The following is a 15,229-nucleotide window of genomic DNA, read 5'->3' as shown; positions in this document are numbered from 1 at the left end:
TTTACCACTACACCTCTGGTCACAACAAGCAAGAAAGGTTGACATGGAGCCGCTAAAACTTGAACCTCTGGGGAATCTCACGTAAAAAAAAAAAAAAAAAGCCAAACAGAGCTCGTAAATAAAACGAGAAACAACATATGCTATTCAGAGATGGCAAGAACTGAGGGATTTGAAATGTAAAAGCGACGTGGAGATGGCGTTCTTACTACTTAACAGGTGAGTATGGTATTTTATTGAACAGATAAATTGCCATATGTTGCCCTCTAACAGTTCATTTTTAAGCATTATTTATTGTGAAGGGTCATTTCTTTACGGGTTGTTGCTGTGCTGGAATTTATTTTCAAGGAAGTACCGCATAATGGCTAAAGCTACAGTAACGCCTTCAGCTAGTCAGCTTAACATCCTTTCCATATAAACTGGTTATATCTCTTAAGCCTAGCAGTGAATGTTTATGAGCAGTAACCATATTCCGCTGCACAATCACTCAGAGCTGAAGCACAACCAAAACAATGCATGCGATTTTTGCTTTTTAGCCATTAGAGGGCCAAAAGTTACATAGTGTACCTTCAAAATAAGATTTGCCATTACAAGCCATATATAAGGTCTAATATGAAACAAGTCAGTGTTGGAAAATAAAAATATTATAGATTGATGGACCACAAAAAGAACTTTTTCTTGCTGCTTAGACACTGTGTATGTGCCTTGATGAGGTGTGTGTGTGTGTGTGTGTGAGAGAGAGAGAGTCTACTGCATACCCATAGTGGTCTAAGCTCATGCCAAGGCCCCACTCACTGGACAGCTGTCATTATTTTTTACACTCGTGTGAAAACAACAGAGTGGTCCACTCCACCAGCACAATTAAAATAACATTTTCAAGAGTGGAAAATATGATGGGGGAATAATTTCCTTCTCTTTATGCAACGTTTTAAAACTACGGGTAATTTAGGCCTGCTTTTGGAGGAAGCAGAACTGTGTGTGTAGTGGTGTGAATGCAACTGTAATGTGTTTGTGTTTCTGCCTGTGAAAGTGTGAATGCAATGAATGCGTGTGTGTGTGAGGAAAAAAAGAGATTGCGTGCTCAGTCAGAGGTAAAAAAGTCCAGGCAAGAGCGAAAGCACTGTGCCTGCCAAAAACTGCCTTGTTCCACATGCCAAAGTGTTTTAATTGATTAACTAGAGTAACCATTTATGCTGGGGCCTAATTTTCGAGTTTTTACCTCAGTTGTAGTTGTATTAAGCTCTCTGTATGAGTCACTCCAGTCAGATGTTCTGTGTTCAGATAACAACTTTGAACTTTTGACCAGACTGTTGTACAAATGTACAAATAGTATGTGAAGAGAAATAAAATATAGAGATTTGGGGTCAGTGAGATTTTTTTAAAATGATTAAATCTTCAGCAATGACGCATTAAATTAATCAAAAGTGAAAGTAACATTTATAATGTTGCAAAAGATTTATATTTCAAATAACTGCTGTTCTTTTGAACTTTATTGATCAAAGAATTCTGGAAAGAATAAATATTCGCGTTTCCACGAAAATATTAAGCAAAACCACTGTTTTCGACACTGATAATAATACAAATGTTTCTTGGGCAGCAAATCAGCAATCTTACCAACCCCAAACTTTTGAACAGAGGTGTACATTTACAGTTAAGCAGTTTTATGACAGATGGTTTTATCCAAACGTACGTGTTCCCTGGATATTGAACCCATGAAATTGGTGTTTATTAGATGATCACTGACTTGATGACAACATTCACACTAAAGCTTTGCTCAGATCTATTGTATTGACTCGCAACATACCAAATTACGATATTATGACAGAAGACTGCCAAGCACAAATACTGAGAGCACAAAAAGTTCCCCCTTTTCTATTATAATAGATGGGCCATCATTTGGGACAGGGCAATAGAGTGCAACAGTTGGGTTCCGGAAGTAGAAACATACATTTTCTCCATAGGAAAATTGATTTTTAATGATAACTTATAAACCTACTATAAATTACAGCCCTACTGTGAGCTTCCGAGGTTTGTTAATTGATGATAATTGCTTCTCTTGAAGCTTCAGCCTGAATTATTTCAACTTATTTTTAAAATAATTGTGTTTAACAGTGGAATTTGTGGTGAAAAACTAAGGGCTGGGTGATATAATGCTATCGGGGCGATGGTATATCATTAGAGATTTTTCTATATAGAGTATATCGTGGTATGTAAATATATAAGTGTAGCACAGCACTATTGACACTTTAGAGTGATGCAATGCATAAATCTAGGACATCCTTAATGTTATAAAGACTTATTAAGGGCAATAAGCTGTGAAAAAGAAGTCAATGCGATGCACGCACTGACACACAGCGTAATCATGTGCACAGAAAGCCGCGTCACTCAGCATGCGATTGCCAATTCAGTTCTTTTTCACGTCTTATTGGACTTGAGTCGTCGAATACACACAAAATTATGTCAAAATGGCCAATGTGTGGAGTATGTAAACGCAGTCGGTATGTCTCAAGTAAAGTTAAACAGTTGGGTGAAAACCTGATGTGTATCAGTATAATGGATCCGTGCGTTCAGTCGTAAAGTGACAGCAGCCTCTGTATCATTAACGTTAATCAAACAACAAAAGACAAATAGAAAATAACTTACTGCTGTTGACTGGATAACTTTTGTAGCTTTAATAAGAATAAATTAATACATACAGTGACTGTGTTAATGTTAATAATACATTACAAGACTATGGAGTGTTATATTTTTACATTCGGTTATTTAATTTCTGTACTATGTCTAACTACATATTAAATAAACTTATAGTACCTGAAAAACTATTCTATTGTTAATAATTTGCTTCTTATTTTTAATAACAAAAATGTAAAAAAGATAAAAACATCTACACTCACCGGCCACTTTATTAGGTACACCTGTCCAACTGCTCGTTAACACTTAATTTCTAAGCAGCCAATCACATGGCGGCAACTCAGTGCATTTAGGCATGTAGACATGGTCAAGACAATCTCCTGCAGTTCAAACCGAGCATCAGTATGGGGAAGAAAGTTGATTTTGAGTGACTTTGAACGTGGCATGATTGTTGGTGCCAGAAGGGCTGGTCTGAGTATTTCAGAAACTGCTAATCTACTGGGATTTTCACGCACAACCATCTCTAGGGTTTACAGAGAATGGTCCGAAAAAGAAAAAACATCCAGTGAGCGGCAGTTCTGTGGGCGGAAATGCCTTGTTGATGCCAGAGGTCAGAGGAGAATGGCCAGACTGGTTCGAGCTGATAGAAGGGCAACAGTGACTGAAATAACCACTCGTTACAACCGAGGTATGCAGCAAAGCATTTGTGAAGCCACAACACGCACAACCTTGAGGCGGATGGGCTACAACAGCAGAAGACTCCACCGGGTACCACTCATCTCCACTACAAATAGGAAAAAGAGGCTACAATTTGCAAGAGCTCACCAAAATTGAACAGTTGAAGACTGGAAAAATGTTGCCTGGTCTGATGAGTCTCGATTTCTGTTGAGACATTCAGATGTTAGAGTCAGAATTTGGCGTAAACAGAATGAGAACATGGAACCATCATGCCTTGTTACCACTGTGCAGGCTGGTGGTGGTGGTGTAATGGTGTGGGGGATGTTTTCCTGGCACACTTTAGGCCCCTTAGTGAATGGGAAAATTACTTCCGGAACCAACACCGCTAAAAAAGTGGTGCACTTTTGCACTCTATTAACACTTCAAAACCAGCTGTACACTCTATTCATCAAATATCATGTACGTACACCTGGTTCTTTGCTATTTAATGAGAGCACTCAAAATGAGTGGGTGGTGACAGAAGACCAGCTCATCCCGCCTACCCTACTGTGATTGGCTTGATCTACACCACTCTCGGAGCTGGTTGGTCCGTGTCCCTGCAGTAAGGAGCAGGGTGATGTAGAAGTGGAGCCACCACCTGCAGGCTCCTCCTGGCTGTGTGTGGCGCTCACAATGCCCCCTGGAGGACTGGAGGATACAGTGCAACTGCTCACAGTCCACAGGCATGGATACTGACTGAAAATCACAGATGATGAGCAAACATTACTTTACTTCAGGTGTGTATGTGAAACTGCTTTACCTTATTGTTTGACATATTGTCATACTTAAGGCTCATCTGTATAAAGTCAGTTCTCTTTCTGACCTGCTGGCTCCGGGTGAGCTTGGAGCAGGAGGCACAGACAGCATCGCAGCAGGGCCAGGAGGAGACACACCTGTCCAGCTCTCGTGACCAGAGAACATCTGCACAGCACCTGGACTCAGATTCTCAGATAGAGACACTTCAAAGAAAAACAAAAATAATTAGGGAGTTAGCAAAGAAAAACTGACATGTCATAGGTTGTTGTTTTTTTGTCTGTGGATACAAATATAATAGTAGTTTTATATCTATCTATATACAAGAATACTCTAATATAACATTATACAATGTAATATAGTTAATCTAATAAATATAATCAAATGAAATATAATATAGGGTTAGACCCTTTTTCTCTTCACCATTGAGAGCACAAAATCTCATTTCAACACCTGGTGTGTTATTATTAATTGAGCTATTTTGCCTGAATATCAACATTTGTGAGATTTAGTTGGTCAAAACAGTTTCTGTGCCTCTGGAAAATAGTGATCAATGACATTATTTTATGTTAAATATCAACGTTTTCTGTGTCTGCTTGTTAATGAGGGATTTGCGGACACATCACTGTTTTTAGACTTGAATAAAAAATATAGTTTTTATTTTGAAGTAAAAAAATAAATAAAAATTAGACCCTTGGGGTAATATATCTTACACTACAACTTACATCTTTTGCACAATTTTGACATTTTTTGCTATATATATTTATTTTGTGCTATTTCTTTCCTATAATAACACATTCCCTGATGCATCATGCTAAACTTATCTAAATTTGCCACAATTTATAAGTAAATGCACATTGTTCTTAAGGGGGTCATCTTCCCCTAATATACGTACATAAAATAGAATAAATAGAAAACCTGGAAATATAAAAAGGAAAGTCATACAGGTTTTGGAATGACATGATGGCGTGTAAATCATTTACGGGATTTTCAGTTTTAGATTAATTTGTTCTCTTAATGCAAAAAGCACAGTGGTCTGTAGCTATTGCTGAGACATTATTCAAATTATGACGTGTCACCTGAGTTATGGCCCCGGTGGTGGGGGTGGTGATGATGGCGGGGCAGGTAGGGCGATGGGTACGGGGCTGCTCGGTGCCCGTGCAGACTTGGGTAGTGTTTGTACCCATGGTGGGGAGTAAGCGGTAAACCTCCTGGGTACGGAAAGTTGCCACCACTAGAACAGAGAGTGTCTGGGTTTGATATGAACCATCCGCCTGCAAACCAACAAATGGACACCAATACTGCTTCACATAACACTGTTAACATAATGCTACAAATATTTCTTAAACATGTTCATTGTTCATAAATCAGACAAAAATATTAGTTTAGCCAACTTTAAGAAAGTGGAAAATGAATCACTAACAGTGTGGTATGCCCACATGCTGGTTTTCAGCTGGAGGTTCTAGATGATTCTTAGGATGGCTCCTATGGAGAGAAAAAGTTTTGTGAATGAGACAAACCTCAAATGAAGAACTAACCTATCAAAACAGTTCATATCCATAAATCAGCAAAGCTGAATTTTCAGCATCATTACTCCAGTCTTCAGTGTCACATGATCCAACAGAAATAAACCTACTATGTTCAAGAGAGATTTCTTAATATTATTATTAGTTGGAAAAGGTTGTGCTGCTTAATGTTTTTGTGTAATTTTTGATGAAACATTATAAATATTGTTACTGTCACTATAGATCAATTTAATTCATGTTTGTTCAAAGTTTTAAAGTATAAAAAACTTTGGAACTGTATGGTGTATGCAAAATCACCTCATTTACATCATCATGAGTTTTTCTTTTTCACTATTTATATTCTTTTCAGGCAAAAAAAAAAGAAGAAAAAAAAGACACTTGTAAAGTTTACCTGTAAACATAACCTCTCACATACTTTAGCTCTCTCTTTTCATTTGTTCCTGCAACACATTCTCATCACTTCATCACATAAACTTTCTTAAAATCTTGTAATTAAATTCAGTATTTATATTTGACTAGTTTATGGTCTGTCTGTGGAGGATTTCTTTTTTATCATGAACACTACTGTAATGCAATATATATAAATAAATACAATATATTATTTAAATGGTAAAGTTTTATATTTCAAAGTAGTATTTGTTGTATCGCCTTTTATAATAGCCTAACATCATTAGTTGTGTCCCAAATGATGCACTACACACTATGCACTTATACACTATACTTGTGCACTATGTACTCAAACCAAACGTGTAGTGTATGAATTTTATAGGGTTATTTTGTCATTCACCGTTGGAATCTGACAGCCCTGCCCCCTCCACTACGTAATTAAAGCTACAACAGTTGAGTGCATGAAGTGTCCAACATGCCATACTTTAGCTGCGTCCGAAATCGAATACTTCCTTACTAAATAGTATGCGAAAAACTGTACGCCAAAAGAGTAGTATTCGAAAAACAGTAGGCGAAAAGTCCCCGGATGACCTGCTACTTCCGCCAAGATTCTGAAGTGCGCATTCGATGGACACTTTACTATCCCGTGTGAGGGCATGAGAGGAGATTTATGAATGGACGCTGGTCGGTCACATGACAGTAACAACATGGAGGATGTAGTACGTTCGGCTTTCATTCATACTACCCATATTCATACTATTTAGAGCGTACTTTTTTAACGGTCATGGTCAATTCAAATTCAAATATATAATACCTACTCGGACAGTACGTGATTTCGGATGAAGAGTTTGTTTTTACAGTTAATTAAGTGCATCACTTTATACTACAAATGACATAGAATAGTGCATAAGTATGCGAATTGGGACACACCTATTGTATTATAGCAATGAAAATCACCAATGAGAATAAGAATTACACATTATACTAATAATAATTTGGGGCTGGAATTTTATAAACACATGTAATGCAATGCAAAATATTAAAATGGTCCTAAAATATGCATTCAATATATTTTCATATTATATACGTGTACATTTTCTTTATGCAAATTTCTTTCTTTCGACTTTTTAATCAAATCGATCTTTAACCAAAATAACTTTTTTTTAACCTTTTAATGAGATTCACCCTGTAATTGTTCAAATTTACACAGTACAGAGTGAGTCTCATTTACGTAGAGGAGTGTTGTACCTCTGCTCCAGTGAAGTTATGACTACATTTACTGGAGTACAATTATTCAGCGCTCATTCCACCAACATTGTTGTGTAATATCTCACACATTCTTCACTGTAGCCGCTTAAAATCTCTCACTCTCACTTCACACTGCCTCTCCAACAAGCTCCTTTACTCACACACTCACTCGATTCAAAGCATAAACGTTTAATAATTGGTCGCTAATCACGGCTGATTTCGCACAGTCATGCTAGCTTGACTAGCGCTAATGCCTGCTATGATATTATTATGAGTTGAAATACGCATTGTTAAATTGGTGAGAAAACTTATCTTCTGATACTGACAATGTTTGTTCGATGTAATTTAAATACGTTGTACCTTTCCTTTGCATCGAGGAAAGCTTTGGCAAAGGGATTGTGTTTTATCTTCAGTGCAGTTATCTGCGAAGGGAAGGAAACCAGAAAGATTGTGAGGATAAAATATTTGTACACCAGAGTTCACGTATTTTCATCTCCTGATATTATATTTTCAACAATTTTACAAACTATTATATTTTGCATTCATCAAAACACAAACAAGTAGCTTCTTTTTAAAGGTACAGTTCACCCAGCAAGATTTTTTACACTGAAAAACAATTTTATACGTTTACACAACACTGTTTTCAACTAAAAATGAAACACTTTTCTGCGTTTTGGCCGTTCATTTACACGACAACAGCGTTTTGGGGGCCTGAAAATGCAAACTTTTAAAACGGGTTTCAAAGAGCAAGTTTCTGAAAAAGGATACTGTTATTGTCTTCATGTAAACTACAAAAATGCAAATTTGTGAAAACGGTGACGTCATGCATATTATGCATAGACAGTATAAGAAGTGGACAGAGCCATCTCAATGGACCTCAGTTGAAGCCCATTTTTAGCGATTTTTGAGCACTTCCGTTCCTGACGCGCAGACTCAAACCGACTCAAACTAAGCTTGATGACGTGAGCAACCTGTCTGACAGACGTAAATCTTCTAGTAGCTGTGCGTGAAAATTGCCAACGTTAATCTTGCAGAGACGGGGAACTTGAGCAAAGAGTTCTTTGGCGTGAGTGAGCAGGAGTAAGTATTCCGTTGCTTTTATGGACTCATTATCTATGGGCTTCTCCCTTGACGGGACGTCCCCCCGATTGCCTGCGAGCTTCTCCTCCTGTCTGTACGGTAATTTCTGTACAGCGCGACAGAGTCGAGTGGTTATGACGCAATCGTTAGCCTATTTTTACAAAATCTGTTTCTACGGGGCCATAATGTAACATAGAAGGTAATGGAGCCCTTTATACATTGTCGTGTTTCTTTAGAACTAAATAATGGACAAATGGAGTCTTTAAACGCCAAAATGAATGGGAGTCAATGGAAATGCTAACGCAAGTGAAGTTCTGCTACAAGATGGCGGCACCCGGCCGGCTTAAACTTCCGGTCGATGGATTACCCCCTTGGTATTACGTGTTCAGTCTATAGCCGTGTAGTTCTTCTTTACAAAGTGACATCACCAACTACTGGCCTGGCAGCACAATACAGCGTTTTTAATCGTTTTTGCAGATCCATGTAAATGGGGATCGTTTTGACAATGTTGTCATCTGTACACGGAAAATGTAAAGGAAAACCTTTTCCGCTTTTAGTACATCGTTGTCGTGTAAATGCGCCTTTAAAGGGGACTTATTTTTGGGGTCAACTAGGATAGGGTTTTTTTGTGCTGGAATGCTCAAAAACATTATTTTACCCGATCTTTTACATTGCAGAACCTTTCTTTCAATGTGCTCTGATTGGTCAGCTGTACCAGTGTGTTGTGATTGGTCAACCGCTCAGGAACATTTTGGGAAATGTCACGCCCCTTACCATAACTGCGAGTTTCAACACACTATTGAAGTAACTCAACCAGGCCTTGTCCCCTTTTTTGTGTATGCCTTTGGCGGGAATAAATTAAATGAGGAACTTTGTGACGTGTATTTTCCCAGAAGAAAACTTTCAGGGAGTTTCAGAAACAGTGCGGACTGATATAGAGAATAACTCCCATTGCTTTGTTCCTTTGGAGAGCTTGTCATAATTTACTTTCACTTTTTGATAAAGAGCAGCATAAACATCCTGCCTAACTGTACTTTTCAATACAGAACAAATACCTTTGTCTGACTTTTGGAACAACATGAGAGTGAATAAATCATTTTTGTGTGAACTCTCTTTAAGCATGTTTATCCTAAATGTTTAGTGTAGATGCTCTAACCTCCTCATTCTGGTAGGCTGTTACAGCGATGAACTGAGTGTCTGTGAAAGAGATGTTGGTCACCATCCTGTGGCTTCCTCCTACACGAACAATGTGAATTTGGGGTTCGTACTTATGGAGAGAATTCAGCATGATCTGAACAGAAGAAGACAAAAGAAAAGTAAGAAAGAAATCGGCTCTTTACAGGACATTAGTTTACAACATATGTGTAAGGTGGCGTACAGCTAAAAATGTAGGTCCATACTGCATCGGTATATATTTTTAGACTGAATTTTAACAAAATTCAAAATGAGGTATCAAACAAAGGATATAGAATTGCAAATACCTGTAGATTTTGAATGTAAAGAAGAATTAAAACAGACTGAAGTCCAAAGAAATCCATACAATTTCTGCGTAACAATACATACATGCAGCAAAAGGAAACTTTATTTTTGATGGTCTGCTTTAGACATTCTACTAACTATTAAGTAACTTTGCAACTACATGTCAAGTAGCAGTTATTAGAGTATTAGTAGACTGACTGTTTAATATCTGCTAACACTTGATTTTGATGCTCCCCAACAGACATTCTACTGACTTTAAAGCTCCAGTAGGGAGTTTTGAGAAAACGTTGACTTAGCCTGAAAATTTGAACAAGCACAACTTACAGGTCCCACCCCCTTGCTCTCTGCTGCGCTACAGCCCTCCCTCCACAGCTCGTCCTCCACAGCGGAGCCTGTCGTGAACGCGCAGGCTAGTAAACAGGGCCACCGATAACAGCGGATAAAAAGTTATATGGCACATTCACTAATAGGGACTAAACGTCAATAATATGCTTTATATTGACTATGGCCTGCCCATACTTTGACTACAAACTTGGTCCTCAAATCATTATGTATTTTCCAATAGCCTACATGTAACTTTATAACGTTGCACTGTTTCTAAGTTACAAATAGCTAGTAAGATAACGTTAATATAACGGTAACTAACGTTACAGTATGTAAGTAATTATTCTAGCGATATATAATGCTAGATAAGGTGTGCTAGTACATTATTTCAGCAACATGACAAGCCAGTGAATTAGCAGGTTTCAATTGTTGCTTAGCAGAGTGCGTGACATTTTATCTACATGTTATGCGGCTAGAGTTTCGACACCGAGTCAATGGGCTCTGTGTAATTCTTTCTTTTTCGCTTGTTTATCGTCATCAGTCTTTTTCCTTTTACCTCTTTGTTTTATGAGCAGGTGTCACTCGAGAATTGGCAGTTTAGGTTGTTTCTCCGTCATAAGCACAGCTGCAGCACGCCAGCAATCTTGAGTTTGAACGACGGCTCGCGCAACGCGCTGTGCAAGAGAGGGGTGTGATCAGCGCGTACACGAGCGAGACTGACACTGCTAAGACATTCCTCCTGGCTCTGATTGGTTGTTTCTGACCGGGAGCGTGTATTTCTTGCAAATGGCAATAGGACCACTGGGAGGAGCCAGAGGAGCTTGATTTTTACACAGATTATCTGTCTCATATTCTACTGTCAGGACATAATGACAGTTTTAGCAAATACATGTTTTCAAAAGTTACCTACAGCAGCTTTAAGTAACTTTGCAATTATGTCAACTTATTCTACTAACCTGAACACCTAACCCTTACCTAACAGTCTACTAGTCGACTACAGTCTATACTAATACTCAACTAAGAGTTAGTTGACAAGTTACAAAAGTGGACCATCGAAATAAAGTGAAACCCAGCAAAAAATGATAAATTTGTGAAATATTAATTGCAATTTTAATGTTGGGGCTATATTTATATATTAAAAAATGTATTCCTGTGATGGCTGAATTTTCAACATCATTACTCCAATCTTCAGTGTCACATGATCCTTCAGAAATCATTCTAATATGCTGATTTCTTATTATCATTTCTTATTGTTATCAATGTTGAAAACAGTTTTGTGGAAAACATACAAAGCCATTCAAAAGTTTGGGATAAGATCAAAATAAATAAAAAATACATTTATTTTATTCAGCAAGGGTGCACGATTAGAAGTGACAGTAAAGACATGTATAATGTTACAAAAGATTTATATTTCAAATAAATGATGTTCTTTTGAACTTTCTATTCATCAAAGACTCCTGAAAAAAAGCACGATTCCACCAAAATATTAAGCAGCATAAACAACATTTCAACATTGATGTTAATAAGAACATTATTAATAATTTAGCACGAATTATAATTGAGCAGCAAATCAGCATATTAAAATGATTTCTGAAGGATCATGTGACACTGAAGACTGGAGTAATGATGCAGAAAATATTTAATAATATAGCCGCTTACAGCAGCTATATATTGGAATTTCATTCCATTTATTTTCTTATTTGTATAAAATTACCTGAAATTATACAATACAAACAGTGGCTATTTTGTAAGTGCTGTATGGCAAAATTAAAACGAGTTTGATGTCTGTTTAATTGTTTTGATATGTCTAATCAGATGAGAAATAATACAGGCTATTTCCTATATCAAGATGTAATTATTCATGTCATAGCACTGTGGGACGTGGCCAATGTAATTCAAATTCCAACTCATCAGTTAAAAAGGAGCCAGTTCTTAAATTCTGACAGTATCACTACATATTGGTAGGTTTTTATCATTTACACACACTGCATTGTCTATATAAAAAATTCTTGGAATGACTGCAGTGACCACGTCAAGCATGAATAAATCTATCGAGTCGAATTCTGAGAAAGAGACAGGCGGAACGAGAGAGAAAAGCAGATTTTTTTTCTCTCTCTAATTGGCAGATTACAATGACTGATGAGGGGCAGGTACTCATCTGCATGGCTACAGGGGACATAAAGGGCTTTGTGTGCCTTTCTCTCCCATTTGCCTTTTTTTTTTTAATATGTTGCCTTTTTGAACATCTAAGGACTGATGGCTAAATTAATTTTGCATAGAAAAAAACAGAGGAAATTACCATAATGTACAACTAACCACAGCAATTATTTCATTTAGAGCTGGTTCTCTCTCATCGTCCTCTCCGCTGCCAGCTCTGCGTTTAAAAACCCCGGTAAATAGGGACCAGGCAGGAATACAGGAGAAGAGGATGGGGTGGCGGGGAGGGCGCAGGGGAGGGGTCATGTAAATACCAATAATAATTTGGTGGCGGAGTCATACTCGAATGGAGCGGGCTGGAGCACCTCGCAGCGGCCTCGCTGAAAGCCAGGATGGCTAGCTGAAGTAGACCACTCTCTGTCTGAACGGCAGGAAGTGCATTAAACGAGAAAAGTGCCAATTAAGAGCTGTTTATTCCTGTTTACATGCAGTCCCTGCTGAACAAAGGGGCTCCATAGGTGAAGTGGATGCCGAGGAGAGCACTAATTGTATAAATGCACACTTGAAATTTCCCGTGGCAGCGCACAGGGTGATTAAAGGCAGGCCAAGACTCCTAAAAGCTACAGAGAGGCCTGTTTGGACACACAAGAGACCTGAGAGGCAACTCAAGATTACAGAGCAGGCCACGTACGGCATTATACACCTGCACAACACGAGCACTACATGTGTATAATGTGCAGTCTTTGTTTTCTGAGATTTTAATGCAGGGAACATCTACAGACACAAACAGAGAGATAATAAAGGAGAATGGCGAAAGACAGAGAAGTGGAACTTATTTCAGCCGTAAAGCTATTTCATGCTTTGCAAATGTGTGTATATACGTGTAAGTGTTTCTGCACCTGGCCTCCTCCGTTGAGTTTGTTGGTCAGTTTGACTTTGTTGAAGGACACTGGAGCTTTCATCCAGTGGGCACCGAAGTTGGGGGAGTCGGGGTGGATGTAGACACCACTGTGACTGTGAGGCTCAGGTTTGCCCGCAGGGACCCACTCGCCGTTTACGTACTTCCAGCGGTGCCCGTCTGCAGGGCTGAAGTCCAACAGGAACGAATACATGGCGTTGGGATCCAGACCCGTCACGCAGACCTTCAGAACGGGAAACATCCTCCTACAAAGGAGGAATTATGACAGAAGAATTGCTTAAAAATGGTTACTGGATCTCCTGCGCACTCTTTAGAAAATAAAGGTTATTTATTGGCACTGATAGTTCTATGAAGAATCTTTAACTTCTATGTTAAATAATATCTCTGTTAAAACCAGCGCCTGGCCTGGTTCTTTATAGTGGAAAAGGTTCTAAAGATTAAAAAAAAAGAAAAGAATAAGTTCTTTTAGGAACTGTCAAATGAAAGGTTCGCCAAAATCGTTATTCTATGCCATTGCTGTGAAAACCTTCATTTGAAATCTTTATTTTCAAGAGTGTATGTTCTATGGTACAAGATGTTTTTCGTGTCCATACAATGAAAGTTAAAGGGTTCCAATGTTGTTTTGGATCCAACTGGCTTTCACTACATGGACAAAAACACTTCAAAACATCGGTTGTGTTACACATGCAGAAGAAAAAAAGCCATACAGGTTTGGAATTACATGAGGGCGAGTTTTTAGGGGAACTATCCCTTTAAGACAAAAATCTTAATTATCCAAAAGCTGTCACACACTCACATACGTGACTAAAAAGTTATTCCCCAACAATGATTCACACTGCCTGCCAAAACTCTACGAGCAGTTACAAGCACAAACTTCATGAGAGGTTGGACGCTAGTCATTTTCCACTTTTTCCCCCCATGATTATTTTTTATGGAAGTTTAAGAGGGGCTGCAAATGGAAGGACACCCACCTGCAGAGCTGACCTGTAACTACTGAATGAGTTGGTCAAGTCACCCTTCAGCTTGACAATACCACAACAAGCCTTTTTCAATTAAATTAATCTTCCTGATCCAAAAAAACAAACAAAAAAACCCCCATCAAAAACACAAGCTATGTGCCAATAGCAACGTAAAATTATAAACCTGCTTAGAGACATAGAGCCAAGGCATTTTGATAGAAAGACAGATGGATAACTGAAAGCAGATAACTAGAGAGACATAGTTTGATCATTTTAGTAATCCAAAATGTAATGAGAATCCTTATGAAAACGTAGCACCAAAACTACACCTAATATTGACATTATCAAAAGGATTACGAGCAACAAATTTGCTTTTAAAGTTCTAGGTTCAAACTATGACATTGACTGTTAAATTCTTCATCTTCATTTTTTCCTATTCTCTCTGTTATACCATTCAAGAAACAATATTGCAGTAAATTTTATAAGTGGTGCCCAGAAATTTGGACACTTAAGTCACAATTAAAAATATCCTAATGTCATTGTATTATAGATGCACTGTAACAATTATATGATCAATAAGTAAAATGAATTTTTTTTACATTTATTTGAACTCTTTAAAATAATTTAAGCAACTTAAAAAAATTTATACATGAGATTCACCTCCAGTAAGTTTAATAAGTCAGTTCTCACGGGAAACAACCAGAAAGTGTCCATTTTTTCTTCTAAACACTAGGCTATAAATATTGTTTTATCACGTAAAACCTAATAAATGTACCATGTTTCTTTAAAATGTTTTAAAAATCATATGATATTTAGTTAAATACTGCAGAGACATTATAATGCATCATTACATTTATGTGACTTCATATTATTAAAAAAGAGGATTGGAAATTAGAAGTAGCCTAAATAGCCTACTAATTAAATAAGTATTTAAGCAATTAGAACGTATTAACTTAAAATTTTCTTCATAAGTACAAGTAAACTTCACAAAACAATTCTCTAACATTCTGTGCACAACAAATGTGTTAAATAATATAAACAAACACCACTGC

At 37.6% G+C, this 15,229-nt stretch overlaps 1 protein-coding gene across 1 annotated transcript in view; it reads right to left on the bottom strand.

Moving 5' to 3' along the window:
* Positions 1 to 3,669: 3,669 nt before the first annotated feature.
* Positions 3,670 to 15,229, bottom strand: part of tbx19 (T-box transcription factor 19) — a 12,230-nt gene continuing 670 nt past the window's right edge. Inside the window, exons 2-8 of the mRNA XM_056266947.1 lie at positions 13,199 to 13,463; positions 9,496 to 9,630; positions 7,620 to 7,681; positions 5,522 to 5,583; positions 5,178 to 5,372; positions 4,169 to 4,304; positions 3,670 to 4,041 (exon numbers count right to left, since the gene is read on the bottom strand). Of these exons, the coding sequence (XP_056122922.1) occupies positions 3,804 to 4,041; positions 4,169 to 4,304; positions 5,178 to 5,372; positions 5,522 to 5,583; positions 7,620 to 7,681; positions 9,496 to 9,630; positions 13,199 to 13,463 (1,093 nt within the window). The 3' untranslated portion in view covers positions 3,670 to 3,803. The remainder of the gene's footprint in view (positions 4,042 to 4,168; positions 4,305 to 5,177; positions 5,373 to 5,521; positions 5,584 to 7,619; positions 7,682 to 9,495; positions 9,631 to 13,198; positions 13,464 to 15,229) is intronic.

This window comes from Rhinichthys klamathensis, unplaced genomic scaffold (assembly GCF_029890125.1).
Source record: "Rhinichthys klamathensis goyatoka isolate OS25496 unplaced genomic scaffold, OSU_Roscu_1.1 h1tg000254l_1, whole genome shotgun sequence".
NCBI lineage: Eukaryota > Metazoa > Chordata > Actinopteri > Cypriniformes > Leuciscidae > Rhinichthys > Rhinichthys klamathensis.
Note: the sequence above shows the minus strand (reverse complement) of the source record. Positions and strands in the feature narration are given on the sequence as shown.